The sequence below is a fragment of the Aotus nancymaae genome, unplaced genomic scaffold, assembly GCF_030222135.1.
Source record: "Aotus nancymaae isolate 86718 unplaced genomic scaffold, 86718_ANA_hifiasm-v0.15.2.pri h1tg000016l, whole genome shotgun sequence".
NCBI classification, from domain to species: domain Eukaryota; kingdom Metazoa; phylum Chordata; class Mammalia; order Primates; family Aotidae; genus Aotus; species Aotus nancymaae.
The window spans coordinates 34501934-34526947 of NW_026988428.1; the positions used below are offsets into that span (position 1 = coordinate 34501934).

At 39.0% G+C, this 25014-nt stretch overlaps 1 protein-coding gene across 5 annotated transcripts in view; it reads left to right on the plus strand.

Moving 5' to 3' along the window:
• The window catches only part of DIP2B (disco interacting protein 2 homolog B), a 269995-nt gene that overhangs the window by 184940 nt on the left and 60041 nt on the right, over nt 1-25014 (plus strand). Inside the window, exons 5-13 of one of the 5 annotated variants that reach the window (XM_064377072.1) lie at nt 4654-4866; nt 7925-8080; nt 8593-8715; nt 12092-12289; nt 14220-14311; nt 16419-16529; nt 18765-18888; nt 19505-19614; nt 23963-24065. In XM_064377072.1, the coding sequence (XP_064233142.1) occupies nt 4654-4866; nt 7925-8080; nt 8593-8715; nt 12092-12289; nt 14220-14311; nt 16419-16529; nt 18765-18888; nt 19505-19614; nt 23963-24065 (1230 nt within the window). The other 4 variants (XM_064377073.1, XM_064377074.1, XM_064377076.1 and 1 more) reach the window with 4 other exon arrangements.

The window sequence follows — 25014 nt, forward strand, 5'->3', positions numbered from 1 at the left end:
AACATGGCAGAATGCTGTCTCTACAAAAAAATACAAAACATTAGCTGGGCATGGTGATGCTTGCCTGTAGTCCCAGCTACTCAGGAGGCTGGGGTAGGAAGATCACTTGAGCTTGGGAGGGCAGGGCTGCAGTGAGCTGTGATTGCACCACTGCACTCCAGCCTGGGCTGGATTAGCAAATTTAGCACTTTTCTTCCCAAATCAACAAGGTATATGTTTGATTGATTGATTGATTGATTGGTTGGTTGGTTGGTTGATTGAGACCAGGTCTGGTCCTGTCACCCAGGCTGGAATGCAGTGGCACAATCCTGGCTCAGTGCAGCCTCCACTTCCTGGGCTCAAGCCATCCTCTCAAGTAGCTGAGACTACAGGCACATGCCACCACACTTGGCTAGTTTTTGTATTTTTTGTAGAGACAGGGTTTTGTCATGTTGCCCAGGCTGGTCTCAAACTCCTGAGCTCAAGCAATCCATCCGCCTCAACATCCTAAAGTGCTTGAGATGACAGGCGTGGGCCAATGTGCCTGGCCAACACACTAATTGTTTATGTTTTCTAATTGGTTATAAATGGATTATAGACTACTGGTGACCAGTATTCAATAGTGCTTTGTTAAAATCACAGCAGATTATAAACTGAAAGACAAACTGTTTTCAAAATTGTTTTCTGTTGTATAGACATATTCATTATATATAAGAGCTTAGGGATGATATTTATAAGTGATAACAGTCATGAGTTTATGTTTAATCAGAGCAGAATCAGTGGGAAAACAATAAATTTCTATTAATTTAATTTTGCCCAAATTTCTACAAATTAATAGCAATTTCCTGGGTGACATATTGCTTTAAAAAGTAATAATATTTAAAGGTCCTTGTTTTGATTTTTTAAAAGATACAATCCCAGAGCAGTGCTATATTTTGTATCGACTTTACCACATAATCATCTTTTAACTTCACCCAGCTAGTTTCTTATCTGTGACCATAGAGTGAATTAGTCATAGTAAGCACCTAATTTCTTAGGTGGCATGATTTGGCATAGTATTATTTTCTTCTATTTTTTCACCAACCTTTAGTCAATTTCTGTCATCTTTCCCTTCATGTTTATAGGCTGGAACTAGCCATTTAAATTATTCTTAGGGAAAATTTCAGATTGTTCCAAATCAAAAAGAAATACATAGGCCGGGCGTGGTGGCCCACCTTGTAATCCAAACACTGGAGGCCAAGGCAGGCGGATCACCTGAGGTCGGGAGTTCAAGACTAGCCTGACCAACACGGTGAAACTCTGTCTTTATTTAAAAAAAAAAAAAAAAAAGAAAAGAAATACATACTCCTTTTAACCATTCTCCTGGGGATGAGAGGGGGAATTAATGTTTATTGGCCAGCTGCTGTGGGCTGGCACTGCTGTGGGTGCTTCCTGTACATTCTTTGTTCATGGTCTCCCAGCTATGATTAGGATAAAGGGAAGTTTCCTTAGCTTGTCTTACAAGGCCATTGATAGCCCAGTGTTAACCTACTTGTCCAGCCTCATCTCCATGACTGTCAGTCTTGCATCCTGCACTCTGGCTAGTCTCTGTTTCTTTAACGTCTTCAGAAAGTTTTCTGTCTCCTCCAGGCTTTCTTGAGTGCTGCCCCTTCTACCTGACACTGCACTCTCCCCACCTGTGGGCCCTTCATAACTAATTCCTACTTACCCATCAGGCCTTGGGTTGGGTCTTCCTTGGGCGCCTGTCTTGAACTCCTCGAACTCCTCTCAGTCCCTTAAGAGTAAAGACGATGTTTTGTTGCCCAACTTTTCATTCCTACCAACTAATGTAGTATTTAGTGTGTTTGTCAGATGGACAAATAAGCAAACAGTCTTCTCAGATGGGTAATTTTGTCCTCAAGTCACATAGCTAGTAAGAGGTGGATCCCAGAGTTTGAATGGAAGGTTGACACCAAAGCCATGTTTTTTCCGCTACACTAAGTTGCCCCATGGTTATAAGTCATTAAACACTGAGACTGGCAGGCAAACAAGGTAATTGAATTGAAACAATACTCCTAATTGCATAATTGATCCAATATAGAAACATAATGAAACCAATTTTCTGTAAACCTAATCATGAAAATACTGGTTTTACTGTCTTTTGCAAATTGGATTATTCTGATTTTAAACTTAAACAAATTAAAATATATGATACAATAAAAGCAGCCTGCAAATCCATTGGAGATTGTGGAATCTCGAGATAAGTTACCTTGCAAATACTTTATTCTTAAGGTCAAATTCGCCTGTCCCATGGGCCCTATCTCAATTTCCTCCCCTTTTTTAACATGTTTGCTAAGACAGGAATATTTGCTTCCTGGGGTACAGTTGAAATGTTAGAATATTTTCTGAAAATTACACAAAATGCTTTCTTTAAAGGGGTACAGATGTGATTACTTCTTTTTTTCTTTAAATTTTCCTTTAATCACCCCCTTTTGCATGATAGATCTCATTCTTCTTTATGGACCTCATCACTTTATCTCCTTGGGATCTGGTCACTATCTCTCCATCCTCATTTTTTTTACCCCTTATCCCCCTTCGAAGTCTTTGCTCTACTTACATAGAAGTATTTGAAATCCCTGACTAGGGGGTTGGTCCCCATCCTGTGAAACCCTTTGATTACTCCCATTTCTTAGCATCTATTTTATTCTTTTGAAATTATCTGTGGGCTTTTGTGTCTCCTGTAAGCCTTTTTAGGGCACCTACTGTGTCATAAACACTCATACACTTCAGAACCCCCAGGACTTGACATAGTTCCTGGCACATATTGTGATTAGTACTTTTTAAAAAGCAGAAACAATCAGTCTCAGGCCTCAGACCTCCCTCAGTATGAAATAATAAGTTGGAGGTAGTACAGAACAAGAAGCAAGGATATATAGTCATTATATAACTTCCTGGGGTTGTTTTTGTTTTTAAGATGGAACCTCACTGTGTCTCACAGGCTGGAGGGCAGTGGCACGATCTCTGCTCTCTGCAGCCACCACCTCCTGGGCTCAAGCGATTCTTGTGTGCCTCAGCCTCCCGAGTAGCTGGGATTACAGGTGTGCATGCCTCGCTAGTTTTTTTACTTTTAGTAAAGATCGGGTTTCTCCATGTTGGCCAGGCTAGTCTTGAACTCCTGACCTCAAGTGATCCACCCAGCTCAGCCTCCCAAAGTACTAAGAGTACAGACTTGAGCCCCAGTGCCCAGCCCAGATTTATTTAACTTTCTCTCTTGCTCTGGGCCTGCAGAATTTAACTTCTGGATTAGATCAGTAATTTGTGGTTCAGGTTCTCATTGTGAGGTGCCAGCAGTTTTCCAGCCCCATTAGTTACGTATTTGGCTCTTTGAACCAAAACAGAACATGAACCTACAGTTTCACCTGAGTTAGAGGAAAGGGTTCTGCAGCACTAACCACGGAATGCTTAATTTTTAAAAACTGAATGAAATTCAATTCACAAATCATAAATCGTAGCACTCAGAAATCATTTAGAAAGGTTAATCTCACATCAGACCAAATACTCTCTTTAACTGTATGCTTCATAAGCTTAGAACCTTGGAATGAATTCCTGACTTCTGTTTCCCTCAGCTTTTGCTTCCCTCTATTTGGTTGAGTTTTGTTTTTTTTTTCCCCCAGCATGCCTTTCTGATTTAGGCCTATTTTCCTGAAGTCAGAGCCAAGCTGAATGCAGACATCAGTGAATTTCTCACAGTTCTCCAACCGAAAATTAAGGAAAGAAATCCTGATGCTGTGCCTTCTCCTGCCATGCTTGGAAAGCTTACCTGTACCCCCTGACTGGCTGCCTTTCCTACTAAAGCCATGAGTGCCTCCAGGCTAAGGACTGTTTACGCCACTTCATTCCCCAGCACCTAGCTCATTGTTTGGCGTATATTTTTGTTTGTTTGTTTTTTGAGATGGAGTCTGGGTCTGTTGCCCAGGCTAGAGTGCAGTGGTATGATCGTGGCTCACTGAAACCTCCACCTCCCAGGTTCAAACGATTCTCCTGCTTCAGCCTCCCAGGTAGCTGGGATTACAGGCACCCACCACCATGCCTGGCTAAGTTTTTGTATTTTTAGTAGAGATGGGATTTTGCCATGTTGGCCAGGCTGGTCTCGATCTCCTGACCTCAGGTGATCTGCCTGCCTCGGCCTCCCAAAGTGCTGGGATTACAGGCATGAGCCACCACGCCCGGCCTGGCAGATATGTTTTTAACAAGAATTAAGTTTTTGTGTCTCCCTGTTAAGATCATTTCCTTAGAGACTAATAAGTACCTTCTCAAAATCAATGGAGCAACCTATCACAAGTAGAGATTGAGGAAGACATATAAGTACTTCAGTATTATTTGAACATAAGTAGATGGACTAAAAAAATTTAGATTAAGCTTACAACAGAAAAGCAGTGAATGAAGTTTAAATATTCCGAAAGAGTTTAAAAGAAAACAATTAAAAATTACCTATGGAGTTAGGCTATTTTATATTTGTAGGCTTTAGTCCATAGACTTTTCCTTGAGATTCTTGAGAAACTTTACATATTAATCTACATTAAGAATGCGAATGTTTTGCTGGTGTCGAAACTGAATGTGTGATCAATGAGCAAGAACTGAAAAGTCTCTGTTCTAGGTAGGATCGAGAATTTCTTGTTTTCTAATTCCACACAGACACATCTTCGGCCTCTGAGGATGAGGGCTCTCTGAGACGCCAAGCTGCGCTCTCTGCTGCCTTGCAACAGAGCTTACAGAATGCTGAGTCCTGGATCAACCGTTCTATTCAGGGATCGTCCACTTCTTCATCCGCATCTTCTACGCTGTCCCACGGAGAGGTCAAAGGAACCAGTGGGTCTCTAGCTGATGTATTTGCCAATACTCGAATAGGTAGGAGCTGGATCTACCCAAGAAGCCCAAATTGCCTTCCATTTGGCTCCCAGTATCCAGGAAATAGTTTATGGTTTGTGTTAGGTTTTTCGGTATGGCCCAAAAAATACAATTAGAGAAAACATGACAGTTAATGAGGCAAAGAAGGAAACACCAGCAATACATTTATCACAGGAATAATAGGTATCACCTGCATTATTGGTGAGTAGTATTGCCCACCTGAAGCCATAGCTATTTCCATAAGCAATACTCAAGCTGCAAGATATAACACCAGTCTTAGTGTGGGGTTATCCCAGCTGAAGAATATTCAGTCTATTAAAAGGTTGAAAAATGTAACATCTTAGATTTTCCCAGGATTGTTATCTGTATTTTATTAAACCAAAAACACTAAACCTGAGCAAAATCTATACTGAGCCAATATAAGTGAGGCCTTTTGTCTTTAGTGTAAAGACTGGATTTGTTGTCCTTGCTGCTGTGATATTGCTACACTGGAGTGTGCAGGCTGAGGATGTTGGTACTCTGTGAGCTGCTATCAATATACTGCAGATGCTACTATATGGAGCGTAGCTTTTGCTTGGCCCTGCTTTATGTTATGTGTGTGGTTTTTTTTAAAGAGTTGTGACATCTGCAGATAAAGATACAGCTCAGATCTCTGCTTTTGCTTAATTGGTTGTTACAAATTACACTAAGTAATGTGTGTTAACATTATGTGTCTGTGATACCTTTCCCTTTCTTTCTTGACAATCTACATTTTGGCGTCTTAATTTTCATCTCAGTGACCTGTCTATATCGCCTCATAGATCTTTATTCTGTTAACTGATTTCTAAAAAGAGAAAAACTTGGAAAAATTTCAATTCAAGACTGTAATTTTTAAAGAAATAGCTACCTTGAGGGTATGACTGCCCTCCTGAGAAAGCCACATGCCAACAACTGATGACTTGTCCTCCACGCTTTACTCTGCCCTGCTGTGCCATTTCCTGAGCCTGCTGAAGCAGCTACAAAGATGTGCACATTGACCACCTCTCCAGCCATGGAGGGTGAGCAACAGAGCCATGATTGCTGAGGTTTTATTTCCACATCTGTCTAAAAGATACCGATAGTACTTGTTAAATATATTATCCTAATACCCAGTTAACTTTTACCTGGATTTTTGTGAACAAGATATTTCATCCAGCCTCATATTTTTCATTGCTTCTACTACCCTGTGAAAAGTTATTGGTTCAGTGACTCATAGAAACCATTTTATCCACATTATTGCTTTTGGGATGTTTGTTATAACAGGAGTAATTCATGTTCTTAATAGAAAAATTCAAAAATATAGGTAAAAGAAAAGTAAAATAACATATAATCTTACCTCCCATGGATGATACTTTAGTATTATTACTGTAGTGTATATTCTTCTAGATTTTACTTACGTATATAAGATTTTGGTTTTGATTTTACAAAAAATGAACTGTCTTAAACATGATGTTAATAACCTGCTTTTCTTAGCAGTATGTGATGAACATCTTTTATATCATTACAATTACACTACTATTTATATAGTTTCAATATACACCACTGTATGACTCTGCCCTGGTTTATTTGGCCATTCCCCTATTAAGTAGTATCCAGTTTTTTGCTATTAATAAAAACTGCTGGAATGAATGTGCTTGAACACACAACTTTGTGCATTTGTCTGATTATTTCCTTAGGGTATATTCCTGTAAGTTTGAATTGCTGGGCCAAATAAAAATGTCTCTTTTAGTGCTTTTCATTACCACATTATCCTGTAGAACGATATACTGAAATATAGTATATTTAAAACTTTAAAAACTCTTCAACTAGTAATTATAGACTTAAGAGCATAGAGACCTTACCCCTAAATCGATTCTAGAAATTATTTATTTTATGCTTTTTCCTTTTTTAAGTTTTACAAAAAACTTAGAAGAAAACATCTGGAGAAGTTAGAGGGAGGAAAATACACGATTTGCAAGAATCACAAAAAGCCACTAAAAACTATGTAGTGGTTTTTTGTTGTTGTTGTTACATGTCCCTGTTCAACAGGGATTTTTTCCAATTTACTCGCTAAGTTTCTCCATGTTAAGAATCTTGAGGCCTGATGTGGTGGCACACGCCTGTAATCCCAGCACTTTGGGAGGCATTGGTGGGAGGATCGCTTGAGCCCAGGAGTTTGAGGCCAGCCTGGGCAGCATGGTGAGACTCCTTCGCTACTAAAAATACAAATATTAGCTGGGCACTGTGGTATGCACCTGTGGTCCCCAACTTGGGAGGCTGAGGTGGGAGGATCACTTGAGCCCAGGAGGTTGAGGCTAAGGATGCAAGGTTGCACAAAGGATCTGGTGAGCTGTGATTGCACCACTGCACTCCTGGCTGGGCGACAGAGCGAGACCCTGTCTCAAAGATAAAAAGAATCCCTATATGTGGTAGAGTAGAATAACACTATTTAGGGAAGCAATAGCGCTATTTAGGGAGCAAGGGAAGAACCTTACCTGTCAAGGAGATTCAAATTACCTATGGATTATTGTATAAAAGATAAAAGTGGACTTTTATCTAGTTTTTTCATCTGGAAACTTGTGCAGTCTGACGCACATTCAAGATATGAGTTTGCTCTTTGGTAGAAGGGAAAACATTCTAGATAACTATAATCATCAAGAAATGTTCGAGAGACTACAATATTAGTAGCCAGTTATGATCTTAGTTGATTTCATTTCGAAGTCACTGCAACTTTTATTATGATTATTTTATAACATTGGATTTCTACCAGCCTTTCTGTATAGAAAATAATGTTTTGAGAAACATTGAATGTGTGATTTGATCTTACTAAGGCTACTCAGGTCTTACAAAATAATAATTTTGAAAAGCTGATAATACCCTGACTTAACTTATTGTTCTCCCATTGTGTCTTACTAGTAGAATCTGATTTTTAAAGGTTGTTTTACAAGAGCCAATGCCCCATTTATATTCTTTCCTTCAACGTTTAAAAAAAAAATCCAATGATTTGAAGATTTTTGTTTTTGCTGCTAATATAATTCTAAATTTTGTTTTCTCCTCTCAGAGAATTTCTCTGCTCCTCCTGATGTCACCACAACTACCTCTTCCTCCTCATCATCTTCCTCCATACGCCCAGCAAACATTGACCTGCCCCCCTCGGGAATAGTTAAAGGCATGCACAAAGGATCCAACAGGTCCAGCCTTATGGATACAGCTGACGGTAAGGAGTTGTTTTTGGTAGCTACAGTGTAAATTAAACTAGAAAAATTCAAATTATGAACATTAGCTCCTACCTAGCCCAGCAGAACTACATTGTAGTTGGCCCACTAATAACTAATCCTGAGTACCTTTTTTTCATTGTCTGCAGAGTGGCAGTGTTGCCACTTAATTGAACTTAGTGGATACTTCCAAAAGATACTTTGAACAAAAACCTGATGTGGAAAAAGAAAAGAATAACAGATTTTTGCTCAAAATCATAGGAAGAGATTAAAAAAGAAAAAAAAATAACAGAAGAGAGAGATTAGGTGAAATCCTTAAGTCTAATTAATAATAGCACCATATTTGTTCTCTCTTGTCATAAAACTTGTTGTGTACATATTTGGTCCACTTGAAAGAGAAGGAGACTATGGACAAAGGCCAAACATTCTTAGAAATAAAAGCTCCTGAGGGAACTGAGGAACTAAAATATCCTTACAGTCAACAAATTTTAACTTACCATTTTTTCCCTTATAGGTGTTCCTGTCAGTAGTAGAGTATCCACAAAAATCCAGCAGCTTCTCAACACTCTGAAACGACCCAAAAGGCCTCCCTTAAAGGAATTTTTTGTGGATGACTCTGAAGAAATTGTGGAAGGTAGCAGTAAAAATACCAAAAACATAAATTCATTAAATAAATATGCCTTAAGCAGTTACTACTTGTCAGGTAATGTAGGGTTAAAGAATGAAAAAGACACAGTTCTTGGTTCAAAGAGTTCATAGTTCTCTGCTCTTTTGTCCCAATGGTCATCTGTATTTTAGCTCTTAGATGAAAATTAAGGAGGGAGGGAGGAAGGGGGAAGAAAGGCAAAGAGGTAACCATGGAGCATAGAACTGTCTTTGGAAATACACTCTTTGAAATTAGGAACTATCCCAAATACATGATTTTATGAGTTATTTATAATTGGCATTTTCTGGGATGTGGATATCAAATTCAGTACTCTTTTTTTCGTATAATATAGTCCTTTTATAAATCAACCAATCAATACGTATATTTCTGCTTTCTACAAAACAGCATGTTAGATGGTAACAAGGTTCAAAGATGTATAAAAATACAGTTATTTCCTTCATGTTGTTTATAATTTAGACAGGTACTAAAATATATCCATGTGAATACTTAGTTTCTAAGTATTTAGTATCTATCAGCCAATATAGGCACTTCTGAGAAGAGAAGCAATCAGTTCCATCTGGGTTAGGAAAGACTTCACAGAGGAAGTGTAACAGTGATTTATTCATTCAATAATTTTTAAACTGGATGAAATCATATATCTAGGATTTAATAGGAAAGGGGAATGGGTGTGAGTATGGATAAAATGAGAATGGCCATTTGATAATTATAGAAGCTAGATGAAAAATAGATCTACCTAAGAAAAACGTTTGTTGAAATTGAGCTAAGCCTTGGTAGCTTGTAGTCTGTTTTTATGTCCTGAGACTACTGTAGTAGGTTTTGATCACATCAGCTTGTTAATAGAATTAGGCACATTGGTAGATTAGATCTGGTCTTAGCCCAATTTATGCCACAGAAAGCAACCTGACGTGAGGTTAAAATGAGTATCTCTTTCTTTAAGAATCACTAAACTCATTGAATGGTGGACATCTTTCATGATGCACTGATGTTCAAGATGCCCATAGCAGCAATAGCCTCTCCAGTGTTTCTAGCATTGAGTATTGACCAGGTACATGAAGGTCAGGGTTTAATAGGAATCTTACTTGAAAAAATTGCATTTGCAGACTAGAACTAATAACTTGCTATTAATTATTGATATAATAGGCAACAGTTGCTTATTTGAATAATTGTTACCTTTGGAAAAGAAAAATACCGGTATGTCTTTGGAAATCTGAAAGAGCATGCCCCAGAATCTTCACTGAAGCCTAATGGCCAATGGCAATAATGTCAGCTTTCATGGCCAGAAACAATGCCTACCATATACATAGTCTGTCCAGACAAATAAAATACTTATTTAGAAACACCCATGTTTATTTTTTTAGTTAATCTAGTGGTTTAGGGTCTGGAAATATACAAAGCAGAAGGGCAGTTGAAATATCTATTATTTACCCTAAGGCAGCAAATTAGGGAGTGAAACTATTTCATGAATTTTATTTTAGTAGAAAAATGAATCAAGGCATTTTAAGTACAATCCCCAGATTTGTCATTGAGCTATAAAACGTCACTTATTTCATATTCCTTTTGCCCATCTAAGATTTGTTGCTTATTCTGTCTCTTCTCCCTTCTGTGCCTCTTTTCTCATCTGTTGTTCACCTGGCTAATTCCTGCTTATCCTTTAAGACTCAGCTCAGACATTTCCTCTTCCAGGTGGAGACGTATCTCCCTTCTGCCCTCCTTTTCCATGCATCTGTCACGCACTGCTCATGTTATCCTAGCCTTAACGTTGAGTCTGTATGTGTTTATGTCCTCTGGTGGACTCTAGATGCTCCACAGGAGCTCAGACTCTGTATTCCTTGCACTAAGCACTTATTAGGTATAATGTTTGTTCAAAGAATGATGTGTGCAGCATTTATTTTCTCATTGTTTATCACATCCTGTGAAGATAATTGGAACTCAGTAAATACTTGACTTTTTGTTCCATGTGTAAATTATCTTTCCTGCTATGAAAGTGTAGCATTCGGTTAGGTGCAGTGGCTCACACCTGTAATCCCAGCACTTTGAGAGGCCGAGGCGGGTGGATCACCTGAGGTCATGAGTTCAAGACCAGCCTGGCCAACACGGTGAAACCCTGTCTCTATTAAAAATACAAAAATTAGCCGGGCGTGGTGGCAGGTGCCTGTAATCCCAGTTACTTGGGAGGCTGAGGCAGGAGAAGTGCTTGAACCCAGGAGGTGGAGGTTGCAGTGAGCTGAGATCACTCTACTGTACTTTGGCCTTGGCAACAAAGCAAGACTGTCTTGGAAAAAAAAAGAAAGAAAGAAAATGTAGGATTCTACTTGTGCATTTTAGAAAAATTAGGAGGACTTTTGTTTTATCTGTGAAAGGATATGAAATATTCACCCCCAATTTCTGGAATGAACACGTTAATAATTAGCTCCCCCCACCACACACACACCCAAATTCAGTCCAATTCAGCTGACATTGTTGAACAACCTTGAAGTATTAGGCACTATAGGCAGTAAGGGGAGTAAGAGCTACTACCCCTTTCCTCAGGAAGCCATCAGACTTTAGGGGGGAAAACTTGTACCGTGAAAAGTGTCCTTGAGGATCCTCAGTACTTTCCTAAGGGCAACGTGGGAGCACTAAGGAAGCAATAGTCTCCTCAGCGGGTAGTTGGGGCTGGTTCCCAGAGAATGTGCTCCTTTAGCCAAGTCCTGAAAGGGATGAGTAAGAGTTCACCAGGAGGCAAAGGGATAGGCCATACGAGATGAGTGCAGAGGTCTGGAGACATGGGATATTGTGGTTTATGCCCGTTATCTATTTGAGTGAAGTAATGACCCTGAGGTATGACTGTTGCTATCCCCATTTTACAGTTGAGAAAAGCAAAGCTCAGATAAATCAATTTGCCTAAGGTAATACCAGTAAAAAGTGAATGTAAATGTGGGCTTTCTCATTAAACATAATCTGGTGTAGAAGAACCCGGTTCTCTTGCACTGGACACGAACTGTAAAGATTTAAAAACCAATTTACTAAAAATCGTGGAATTGCTACAAAAAAATGTATATTTTGTGCTATTCTGTATATGCAGTGATTTGCTTTGTTAGGGTCAGGATTTGTTTCTTGCATAAAACATATTGAATATAAAAAAACTACATAAATAAAAAAAATATTGGATACGATTTCATATTTAAGTGGAAAATTGAATTAAGGCCCAGTTTGCAGACCATGATTTCTAACCGTGTCCTTTCTCAAAGTGAGTTTAAACCAGGTAAATATGAAGTGAAAAGGAAAATGTAGCTGGGATTAGAGACTTAAGTTGTGTTCATTGGTATTTGTACTCATTTCACCCATTGGGATTTTCTCGGTACAGTACCTCAGCCAGACCCCAACCAGCCCAAGCCTGAGGGACGGCAGATGACCCCTGTGAAAGGAGAGCCTTTAGGAGTCATCTGTAACTGGCCTCCTGCTCTTGAATCTGCCCTGCAGCGCTGGGGTACCACTCAAGCAAAATGCTCCTGTCTGACTGCACTGGACATGACAGGGAAACCAGTTTACACTCTTACATATGGTGAGTCTGCAAGATTCCAGATTCTTCCTTTTCTCCTGAGAGTTCTTCAGAATATCATGTGTAGTGTATTTATCTAGATATTTCAGTTGCTGGTCATTATGTTTCAGTAGATTTTTTTTCAATCATTTAATAGGATCCTAAGTTCTAAGTAAAGCTCTTGCCAAATATTTTCATTTGCTAAAGTGACATTTGCAAACCAGCTAATGTTTAAAAGACAGCAAAAAGAAGAGAGACTTTGTACATCCGTAGATGTTTTAACATTACAAAAGGATTTTAGAAAAACATTTGGTCATTATTAATGATGTATGGTGAAAATCAGATGGTTTTATCTAACAATTGAAACTGATTACTTGTTAAATCTTTATTCCATCCTGCTTCTTGATTGTAATAGGCACAAAATTCTGTAATGAACAAAAAAATTAGTACTTTTCCGTTTAATTTCGCATACCAACTAAAGTTTTTCTTTTTCTTTTTAAAATAACTTCAAGGAAAAATGGGGTCAACCCTGGGCTATGAGATTTTGTACTAGTTTATTCAAACAGATTCCTTTTCTCCTTTGCAAGTGGAGCACAATGTCCATAGACCTAGATAGAAAATAATCTTTGAAGAAAAACAAGGTTTTATTTGAAGAATTACGCAGGTTGACATAGTTTAAACTTTGGATACTCCTCTGAATAAATTGTATATAAAATAACATAGCTATTTAAAATAACCTGATTTCCCTTTTGCTTTTCTCATAATCTAAAATAAGATTTCTAAGGGTGGTTGAGGGGAGGGATTAGGAAAAGAAAAGCATTTTTTGTTTGTTTTTGCCAAAATTGTTTTAACATTCACCTCAGAAGCTATATATAAATTTCATTCATATAACCCTTAAAGAAAGCATTTAGCTGGCCAAATCTTTGCATGTTTATTTAACATCTATAAATACATCCACATGTTCATACAGATAATTTCCATTTTAGTGTTTGTTTTCACTAAATTACAGTGGTATGGAATGTTTAATCATTTGAGTCATGATTTTCCTTTGCAGTTTCCTCAAGTATCTGATATAAGTGATTTTCAGAAAAAGCTTAGAACATTTCTGAAGATATTTGTAAAAAAAAAATTTTTTTTTTTTTTTGAGACAAAGTCTTTCTCTGTCACCAGGCGCCAGGCTGGAGTCCAGTGGTGCAATCTCGGCTCACTGCAATCTCCGCCTCCTGGATTCAAGCAATTCTCCTGCCTCAGCCTCCCATATTTGTAAATTTTTTAAAAAGCTGGCTGGGCACAGTGGCTCATGTCTGTAATCCTGGCACTTTGGGAGGCTGAGACAGGTGGATTATCTGAGGCCAGGAATTCGAGACCAGCCTGAACAACATGGTGAAACTCCATCTCTACTGAAAATACAAAAATTAGCTGGATGTGGTGGCATGCACTGGTAGTCCCAGCTACTTGGGAGGCTGAGGTGAGAATCACCTGAGCCCGAGAGGCAGAGGTTGCAGTGAGCTGAGATCACACCACTGCACTCCAGCCTGGGCAACAGAGCAAGAATCTTTTTTTTTTAAAGGCTTGGAACAGAAGTATTCTTCTGATTTTCAGGCTTGTGATTAAAAATATTGTTTTCCTCCATTTCAGTGTGATCAGTTTACATCAAATTATTTCTAAGGATATGCAGGTTATTTCAGAAAAGAATTTGGAACATTATGTAAACCAAGATGAGCATCTGATGATGTTTTATTTCTGTTTAAAGGCAGGACTGGCTTTTGTAAACTAGAATGAATATAAAGCTTTTGTGGGGAGGCTTACTGTGTGTTGGGGGGTGAATAATACTCATCTAACCCATCATTTGGAAGTGGCCATTGTCTCATTAACTGCACTGCTGATCTGAATGTTCTTTCATTGAGGTAGACCTGTTTTTTTTCTCTGTGACTGTTGTTTTTTCTTTTTCCAGGAAAGTTGTGGAGCAGAAGTTTAAAGTTGGCCTACACACTTCTTAATAAACTGGGGACCAAAAATGAACCTGTGTTAAAACCTGGAGACAGGGTAATTGGCATTTTGGTTTTAGGGAGATGTTGTTTATTGTTTTCTAATATGCTAATATTCTGAAGTTTTAATACACAACAGGAAAATGTATATAACTCTTTTTTTTCATACAAACTGTAAGAAACGGCATTAAACGCTTACTTTTTTCCCCCCTATCTGTGACAATATAACACTTACTTTTGGAAAAATAAAAATGGTTTGGTTCCAACCTAGGTTAGCCCAATGCCAGGTAATAATTCTCACATTTATAGGTTGAAGGAAATTCACGTCCTTTCCTGTAGCTGCCAATCAGTTAAGCTCTTTAGATGCTAATAAAAAGAAGGAGAAAGCTGAGTCTTTTCAGAAATAAATATTTGAATCTTTAGACAACAGGAAAACAGCAACAAAAGTTACTCTTTGATTTTTTTTTTTCTCTCCTCTTTACAAAATTCCTCAAACAGAGCTGGGTGCAGTGGTTCACAGCTGTAATCCCAGCACTTTGGGACACCAAGCTGGAAAGATCACTCGAAGCCAGGAGTTTTAGACCAGCCTGGGCAACATAGTGAGACCCCATCTCTTAAAAAAAAGAAAAAAAAAATTTTTTTAAATTAGCTGGGTATGGTGGCACATACCTGTAGGCCCAGCTACTTGAGAGGTTAAGGCGGGAGGATTGCTTCAGCCCAGGAGTTCAAGGCAGCAGTGAGCCATGCTCTTGCCACTGCATTTGTGTGGGCAACAGAGTGAGACCCTGTCTAACAACAACAACAACAAAGCGTCATACATCTTTTAAAACAATTTTCTGTGGTTTTACGTGAAAAGAGAGGAAGATTCATGTTACTTTTAAGAAAAAACTAATTGACATAGTTTTATTTCTCCTTTAATTTGAGGTGACATTAAACTATTTTTTTTGTAGTTTGAAGATATTTTTCCTATTAATGACTTTCTAAATATGATTACTTTTTACCATTACTTTTCATTTGGAATTCATAGAATGAACACCAACTACACAATAGACTTCTTTTTATTAGGCTTATGATTATGGAATCTCCTAAACTAGTCCTGTTAAAAATACTTTTGCATTGTGACAAAGGACACATAAAGGATGGCTTTTACTTATAAATGTGACACGAGTATTTCCTGGTCCTCCTGAACGCAAAGAGGGTGATTTTGTGTCTCCCTAGCAACATGGACAATGTGTGCAGGAAGGAAATGGATTGTTTAAATGTCTTGTGGAATTAATTTTCCAGAACTCTAGGAAAATTTAAAAGTTCAAAAGTGAACTTCTCTTGGGAGTGAGTTAAGAGAATTTGAAAGCAAAAGAAGGGGAAACAAGTCTCATGACATGATTAAGTTTCAAATGTTAATCTGGGAGTATCCAAGCCAAGTAACAAACCACAGTGGTAATGACTTTTGTGTTTTTGCATTCCTTGAGTAAACTGGGAAAAGTCACTTATCTCTGTGATGTGTTACAGGTGAGATCACAGGTTTGAACTTATTATAGAGGTTTCACTGTTTATGTTCTGTTAATCAATTAACTGCATATCTATATGGTTTCTGCCAGTATTGCTTATACCTATTACCAAATGCCCTCCTGCTAGAACGTTTGCATTGTTGGGTAAGGGAATAAGGATTAATACAATGAATTAAAGAGTAAGAAAACTTCTGTTGGCCCGAACATGGTGATCAAGTCAGTCCACAGTTATAGGCTGTCTCTGAGAGATGTAAAGCTTATTCCTTAATATGCTGTTCTATCTGGAGAGGTCCATTACATTTATTTTATTGCCTTAGCCCTACACGAAAGTAAATTGCCTTGGGTTTCCTAACTAATTAACTTAATGCTTAAGGTGGTTTGTTTGCTGCTAAATCACCAAAAGGATTAACTGAAAAACTATGATGAGGATGAGGATAAATGCATTATAGTTCCCAAAATGTGTAGTATAATCATGGGCATGTTGGAGATCATTTTAGATTTGTATCTCTATCTCAGTAACTTAATTTCCTTTAGAGCAGATGGCTGTTAAATAGTTTGATTTATTGTGTTCATGATAAATATAATATAGAGAGTGACATTGAAAGCTTTAGTATGGTTTTACTCCTCTGTTAAATTTAATGTCATTATGAATTTTAGGTAGCCCTGGTTTACCCCAACAATGATCCAGTCATGTTTATGGTGGCTTTTTATGGATGCCTCCTGGCAGAAGTGATTCCAGTGCCTATAGAGGTACCTCTTACCAGAAAGGTAACATTGCTAAATTTAAGAGGAATGTAGCCTGGTGTGACATGGCAGGCATTGGGTTCTTGGATAGATGCAGTCACAACTTTTAAAACTGTCGGACCATTTTTAGTACTCAGCTTCACTTTCGAAAAACATGAAATTTGTAGAAAAACTATTTATTAAATATTTACAAATGTCATGCAGATAACATATTTTCAACTTAAGATAGAATTTGTATAATATTGTGTATTATTTAAAATATTACAGGGGCAACTGGACATGGTGGCTCACGCCTGTAATCCTAGCACTTTGGGAGGTTGAGGTGGCAGGACCCAGGAGTTTGAGACCAGCCTGGGAAACATAGGAAGACCCCATCTCTACAAATAGTAAAAAAACTAGCCAGGCATGGTGGCATGCACCTGTAGTTCCCGATATTTGAGAAGCCAAGGTGGGAGGATTGATTGAGCCCAGGAGGTTGAGGCTGTAGTGTGACCTGTGATCATGCCCCATTGCACTCCAGCCTGGGCAACAGAGCAAGCAAGACTCTGTTTCAGAATATAAAATAAAATATCATAGGGGCATACTTGACTTTCAACAATGATCATTTATAAATAATACCACTCTTGCTTCAGAGACTATAGATAATTCACATTTACAATAGTTGAGACCTTTTTATAAATGGATTTCCTCTAACTGTATCATATGACCTAGGATTTCCATTAGGTGGAAGGTGTTGGAGTGATGGTATATTACTTCTCTGGATTATAAGATTTTACTTTGACAATACATCAGCCCAACTAAAATGAAGCATATGTAACAGATTTCCATGTTTGACCGAGTGATTTCTCCATGAGCCATTTGATGCTAATTTGTCATGCAGTTTATTATTTGACTTTGGCTGATGTCAAAGATGAGGATGTGGATTTATAAGAAATCTGCCAGGCGCAGTGGCTCACGCCTGTAATCCCAGCACTTTGGGAGGCCGAGGTGGGTGGATCACCTGAGGTCAGGAGTTCAAGACCAGCCTGACCAACATGGTGAAACCCCATCTCTACTAAAAATACAAAAATTAGCCAGGTGTGGTGGCCCAAGCCTGTGATCCCAGCTACTCGGGAGGCTGAGGCAGGAGAATCGCTTGAACCCGGGAGGCAGAAGTTGCAGTGAGCCGAGATGACGGCACTGCACTCCAGCCTGGGAGACAAAGCGAGATGTCTCAAAAAAAAAAGAAGAAGAAGAAATTGGCTGGGCGCATGGTGGCTTTTGCTTGTAATCCTAGCACTTTGGGAGGCCCCGAGGCAGGTGGATCACTTGAGGTCAGAAATTCAAGACCAGCCTGGCCAACATGATGAAACCCCTTCTCTACTAAAAATACAAAAATTAGCTGGGCATGGTGGTGCACTCCTGTAGTCCCAACTACTTGGGAGGCTGAAGCAGGAGAATAGCTTGAACCCAGGAGGTGGAAGTTACAGTGATCCGAGATTGTGCCACTACACTCCAGCTTAGGCAACAGAGACTCCATCTCGAAAAGAAAAGAAAGAAAAGAAAAAGCATTTCTGAAAGGAATAAAAAACAAAATGATAACATCCCCGAAACTCTAGTTGTTGGGATGTAATATTCTTCATTTGATCAGGAAATTATATGGTTGTTCTTAAATTATTATGTTGGCAGAAGTTGTGTGGTTTCATAATGATACTTGTAAGATGACATTTTAAAGGAAATGTTTTAGACTGTGTCTTTTGTTGTTTTTGCTGCTGTTGTTGTAAGGCTTAAATCTAGCCCCTTTAAAACAGAAAAATAAAAGGAGTGTACAGATTTGGTATATTCATCTATTGACTTTCATTTTCATCTTAGACATTTAGTATCCATTTACATTATTTTGTTCAGACCTGACTTGCTTTTCTCTTGAATTTTGGGGGTGAGGTAGGGGAAGATAACCATGTTAGCATTTATTTAATTTGCTTGAAACTAATCTAAAAGAGGATCATTACTGACTCTTGCAAAAATGGTTACATTTAGCTGGTAGGATTTATCATTAGTAATGTCTGGTCAATAAAATACTTGATTTGTGCTCAGGAAATGTTCGTATTGTAGAAATTATTTGGAAGAACACATTGCTATTGGATTTTGACAATTGCCAGATATTGGTGGGGCTCCATGAATGTTATCACACAAAGTGCCAGAGCATTACTAAGTGTCAGATATGGGCATGGGTGTGCTCACATTCTCTCCCCTACCATGTTCATTATCATTTCTCCACAGGATGCTGGAGGTCAGCAGATTGGCTTCTTGCTGGGAAGCTGTGGTATTGCCTTAGCTCTTACCAGTGAAGTTTGTCTAAAAGGACTGCCAAAAACCCAGAATGGAGAAATTGTACAGTTTAAAGGTTAGTAATATTGTACCTGAATTATCAGTTAAAAGTTTAAACTGAATGCTTTAATTAGCTTTTTAATCTAGTAATAGCTAGGTACTTTACATATATGTTCTATTTAATTCTCATATTCTTATGAAGTAGGTACCATTATGATTCCCATTTTACTGGTGAGGAAACTGAGAAATAGACAGGTTAAGTAATTTGCCCAAAGTCACAGCTAATAAATGGCATAGCAGCAATTTGAACCCAAATTTGTCTGATTCCACAGCCCACACCCTTAACCTTTATGCTGATGGTTGGAAAAAGCTACCACTCTGTACATTAAAGCTAAATACTACATGTAGAGACAGAGGATAGACCACTAACCTCAGTAGACTTCCACTGCCAAATGGACCTCCCAGTTGTTGAGGTAACGTCAAGGCCTTGAATTAGCATGTGGAACAATTGTACTTTTGAAAGAAGGTATAATTGTCTGGTGATTTATTGCTAAAAACTAATAAAAACTAAGTATCTTATTGATTATAAAATGATCTTAATTTTGTCTCTTGATATTTAAAATGACCAGTTCAATGTGAATTCCTTTCCTGATGGCTTAGGCAATTCAATTTTCACTTTGGGTTTGATTTAGGTTGGCCCCGGCTCAAGTGGGTTGTAACAGATTCCAAGTACCTTTCAAAGCCACCAAAAGACTGGCAACCACACATCTCACCTGCTGGGACAGAACCGGCTTACATTGAGGTAAGTCTTAATTTGTGAAATGTGCTTTCAGGCTTTTCCTTTGGCTTCGCTTGCCACCTTTCAAAATATAAACTAAATTTTTGCAAGGTTAATATTAGAAGATCCTCGTGCTCTGTGAGAGTTCCATCTTTTGGCTTGTAAAATACCTTGTAGTAGATCTTCTATTCTAATTATTCTGATCATAATTATACACTCAAGAGAATGGCAGCAAAAAAATTGATGCTTCATGCAAGGAAGTTACAAAAGACTTTAGGGGAATACAGACATTTAAGAAATAATGTGCTGGCCTGGGTGCAGTGGCCCTGTAATCCCAGCACTTTGGGAGGCTGAGGTGGGTGGATCATGAGGTCAGGAGTTTTAGATCAACATGGTGAAACCCCATTTCTACTAAAAATACAAAAATTATCTGGGCATGGTGGCGCGCACCTGTAATCTCAGCTACTCAGGAGGCTGTGACAGGAGAATCGCTTGAACCCGGGAGGCAGAAGTTGCACTAAGCCGAAATTGCTCTACTGCCCTCCAGGGAAATGTCTCTGCTGCTTATTTAGAGAGGTTGGGGGCAAGAGAATGGAAAAATGAGGAGGGAAAATAACTCTGCTTAAAAGAACAAATTGGTAGATGAAAGATAAAGAGTAAGAAGAAACAAATGGCTGGAAGGTTTGATACTGAGGTTGGCGTAGGAATGCGATTGGCAGCATGATCTCATTGAGGGATTAAGCAAATCCAAGTCCATACCAGGCACCAGGCTGAATGCTTTAAGGTGCATTTTCTCATTTAGTCCTCACAAGTACCCTGTGAGGTCTGGATTATTATTAAACTTGCTTTATAGATGAGGAGACTAAGACTTAAAAGAACTTCAGTAGATAACCAGAGGCCCCATGACTCAAAAATGGCAGTGCTAGACTCAATCAGGTCTAACTCTAAAAGTTGTAGCCTTCACCACTCTGTATCCTGCGTGAAACATATGCTCACCTGTTGTTTGTTAAATTAATGAACAGGCACATCAATAAAAATTTTTTTAGTCGGGCGCGGTGGCTTATGCCTGTAATCCCAGCACTTTGGGAGGCCGAGGCGGGTGGATCACGAGGTCAAGAGATCGAGACCATCCTGGTCAACATGGTGAAACCCCGTCTCTACTAAAAATACAAAAAATTAGCTGGGCATGGTGGTGCGTGCCTATAATCCCAGCTACTCAGGAGGCTGAGGCAGGAGAATTGCCTGAACCCAGGAGGCAGAGGTTGCGGTGAGCCGAGATCGCACCATTGCACTCCAGCCTGGGTGACAAGAGCGAAACTCCATCTCAAAAAAAAAAAATTTTTTTTTAAGATTTTGGGGAAAATCGTTGAATCTTGAACACTGATAATAAAGAGTAGAGAGAACTTCAAATAATTGGCTGTAGAAAAGAGAGGCTGGGAGAATGAGTTCATGTCCTTTGCAGGGACATGAATGAAGCTCGAAGCCACCATTATCAGCAAATTAACACAGGAACAGAAAACCAGACACCACATGTTCTCACTCATAAGTGAAAGTTGAACAGTGAGAACACATGGATACAGGGAGGGGAACATCACACACTGGAGCCTCTTGGGGGTTGGGGGGCAAAGGGAAGGGAGAGCATTAGGACAAATACCTAATGCATGTGGGGCTCAAAACCTAGATGACAAGTTAATAGATGCAGCAAACCACCATGGCACAGGTATACCTGTGTAACAAACCTGCATGTCCTGCACATGTACCCCAGAACTTAAAGTAATAATTTTTTAAAAATTAAATTAAAAAAGAGAGATTGGGGTGGGGCACAGTGGTTCACGCCTGTAATCCTGGCACTTAACGGATGCTGAGATCAGGAGTATGAGACCAGCCTGGCCAACATAGTGAAACCCTGTCTCTTCTAAAAATACAAGAAATTAGCCGAGGTCGATGGTGCACATCTGTAGTCCCAGCTACTTCTGAGGCTGAGGCAGGAGGATCACTTGAACCCAGGATGCAGAGGTTACAGTGAGCCAAGATCACGCCACCACACTAGAGAGGCTGGATACAATGGCTCACATCTGTCTGCAATCCTAGGACTATAAGAGGCCAAGACAGGAGGACTGCAAAAAAAGGAAGAGAGTGAGCAATAGCTCTCATAGGTGATGGGTTATTATTGGATGCAAGGATGATTGTTTTTAAAGATGGAAGAGATCTGAGTATGTTTAAAAGACAAACAGATAAGCCAGCAAGATGGCTCATGCCTTTAATCCCAGTACTTCTTGGTTACAACCCATATTAGGAAAAATAAAATAAAATAAAATAAAAAAAGAAGTAAAAGAAAATCCCAGTACTTCGGGAGGCTGAGGTGGGTGGATTCCTTGAACTCAGGAGTTCAAGACTAACCTGGGCAACGTAGTAAGACCCTTTCTCTATAAAACGTAAAAAATTAGCTGGGCCTGGTGGTATGCACCTGTAATGCCAGCTACTCAGGAGTCTAAGATGGGAGGATCACTTGAGCCCAGGAAGTTGAGGCAACAGTGAGCTGTGTTGATGCCAGTGCACCCCATCCTGGATGACAGAGCATGATTCTGTCTCAAAAAAGAAAAAAGACAAGCAATTAAAAATACCAAATTTAGTCATCAACTCGCAATCCATATCATGTCTCAGTGATGACATCATTCATTACTCAGTCCTCCTCAAAACTCCAGTCACTGGCTTCTTGGACTCCTCTCTCAATTCCTCTACCTCATTGGCCATATCTTTCAGTCGTCTTTGTTGGTTCTTCCTAAAGGTGGAGAGTCCTTCATTGTGCGACCCTTGCTTAGCTCTCTGGCCTTATTAGAACTACTACCCTCTGTCTTTCTAGATGCCTGTTATTTTGAATTAACTTGCAGTTCTTAGTTGTGATTCTCCTATTACCCACAGGACTCTACTAGTAAGTTTAAAGTATCTCTAGGTAATAGGGAGTTATTAAAGGAGACCAACTTTACAGTTATTTAGGTGAGTCCAAGCTTATGGTAGAGAGGAGAGAACAAAGTAGATGCAGCTTCAGACAGCAAGGAAGTAGAGCAGGCAGGGCTTAGGTACTGATGCTGGAGAGGGAGAAGGCAAGACAGACTCAGGTTTCTCACTTGGGCAACTGGGATTGATGGCAACATCCTTCACTAAGATAGAAAATACAACAGGAGTAGTTTCCAGGGCAGAGGCTGGGGTAAAGAAGACAGTGATGGATATATTGGGTTTCACAGGATTACTGGACATTCAGGGGAATAGTTGACTCTGTCAGTCTGGATTTCTGTGGAGCAGAGTCCTGGGTTGAAGATAGAGAACTAGGAGTTATTAAGAATGCAGTAACCTAATGGAATAAAGTGAAAAGGGATGAGGAAGGAGAGTAGAACTCTTAGGGAGTGGCACATTGAAGAGATGGGTGGAGAAAGTAAAGGAGCAATGGGAGAGAGACAGAGACAAACACACAAAGATAGAGACTAGAAGAGAGGAGTATCCGAAGTATCAGAAAAGCCAAGGAAGGAGAAAATGTCAAGAAAGAGAGGAGTAGTCAAATTTTGCAGAAAGGTATGCAAAATGTCCTTTTGCTTTAACCATCAAAAAATTTGGGCTAGTCCCATGGTAGTGAATTATCTCAGTTGATTGTTCACAGTCAGTTACAGATAAAACTCCTATTCTGCCCTTTTCACTATTGCCCTTAGCAAGACTTAAAATTTTTTTAAAGTTGAGCTGGGCACAGTGGCATATGCCTGCAGTTCCAGCTACTCAGAGGCTGAGCTGGGGGGATTGCTTGAGCCCAGGAGTTCCAGTCCAGCCTGGGCAACATGGTGAGACTCCATCTCTTAAAAGAAAGAAAGAAAGGAAAGTTGATAGTCCTGGTAAATAGCAACCTGAATGGAACATTCAGGATAAAAGCAAAATTATAGTTGAATGATTTGGAGGAGCAAATAGGCCATTCTTTTCTAGTTCTTCCTTACAAAATTGGGTGCTTCTAATGCACAGAGACCATGTCTTACATACCCTTTACTCTGCAGTGCTGTGCTTGACTTATATTTATTTGGTAGTGTGCTTCTATTAATATAGCTCCAATCACTTGTTTTAGCTTTTTGATCAGCCACTTCACATCAATGACTAATTAAACTTTTAAGTCTTTTTCATACATACTTTTGTGAGCTTTGACATCCTCCAATCCTATCTTTGTGTGATTTGCATTTAGGACTCAAGTACATTTGCCTTAAATATTCATATTAAACATGTTAAATTCAACCCATTATGACAGTTTTTCTGGGTTTCTTTTTTGGATTCTAGTTTTGTCATTTGAAATAATCCATTTTATTGTGTTTCTGATGTTTCTGTTTTTGTTTTCTAGTATAAAACAAGCAAAGAAGGGAGTGTAATGGGAGTTACAGTGTCCCGGCTTGCAATGTTGTCTCACTGCCAAGCTCTGTCGCAGGCCTGCAATTATTCTGAAGGTCAGACCTCATCCCATGACTGCCCTCATTGTTACCTTCAGAGATGTGTGACTGTGAGAACAATGCTCAGTGATTGGACCTCATTTAATGACTAAATTCAGAGTGAAATGTCCCAAGACACATTCTTGGCTTGCTTCTGTTTTCCTCTTTCTCAAAAATATGCTGTAGTTTAAAGGAACTAAAATTCTGGGCAAACCAAAATGTAAAGCATAATTTCTAGAATACAGCAATAGAAAACCCTAATTAAAATCATGTTTTTATTAGCTGTGAAATGTCAGGTATCTCCATCTTCCCCTGCCTATATAGTGGGCTCCCAGCTATACATTTGGAGTCAAAGAAATTCAGCTACCAAAAGAATAAATTAAAACACAAAAACGTATTCTGTATTTTTCAACTTTAGGTAGGTTGATACATATTGCATAAACCACTATTTGCCTTATAATGTTCTTTGCAATGTTAATTTTTTTAGTGTTTTATCTTCCTTTTGTAAAATGAAACAAGTTAATAAATGCTCATGATAGAACAATATTGTCTGGTTAATATATATATATATATATAATGGGCACAATCAAAATGCCCTCAAATAAGGATTGATTAGGTTATAATACATTCAGGCCAGGCACCGTGGCTCACGCCTGTAATCCCAGCACTTTGGGAGGCTGAGGCATACAGATCACCTGAGGTCAGAAGTTAGACCAGCCTGGCCAACATGGTGAAACCCCATCTCTACAAAAAATAACAAAAATGAGCCAGGCGTGATGACGTGTGCCTGTAGTCCCAGCTGCTTGGGAGGCTGAGGTAGGAGAATCATTTGCACCCCGGAGACAGAGATTGCAGTGAGCTGAGATCATGCCACTGCACTCTAGTCTGGGTGACAGAGTGAGATGCTGTCTCAAAAAAAAAAAAAAATTATAATACATTTATATAATGACTGGGGCATTGAAATTTT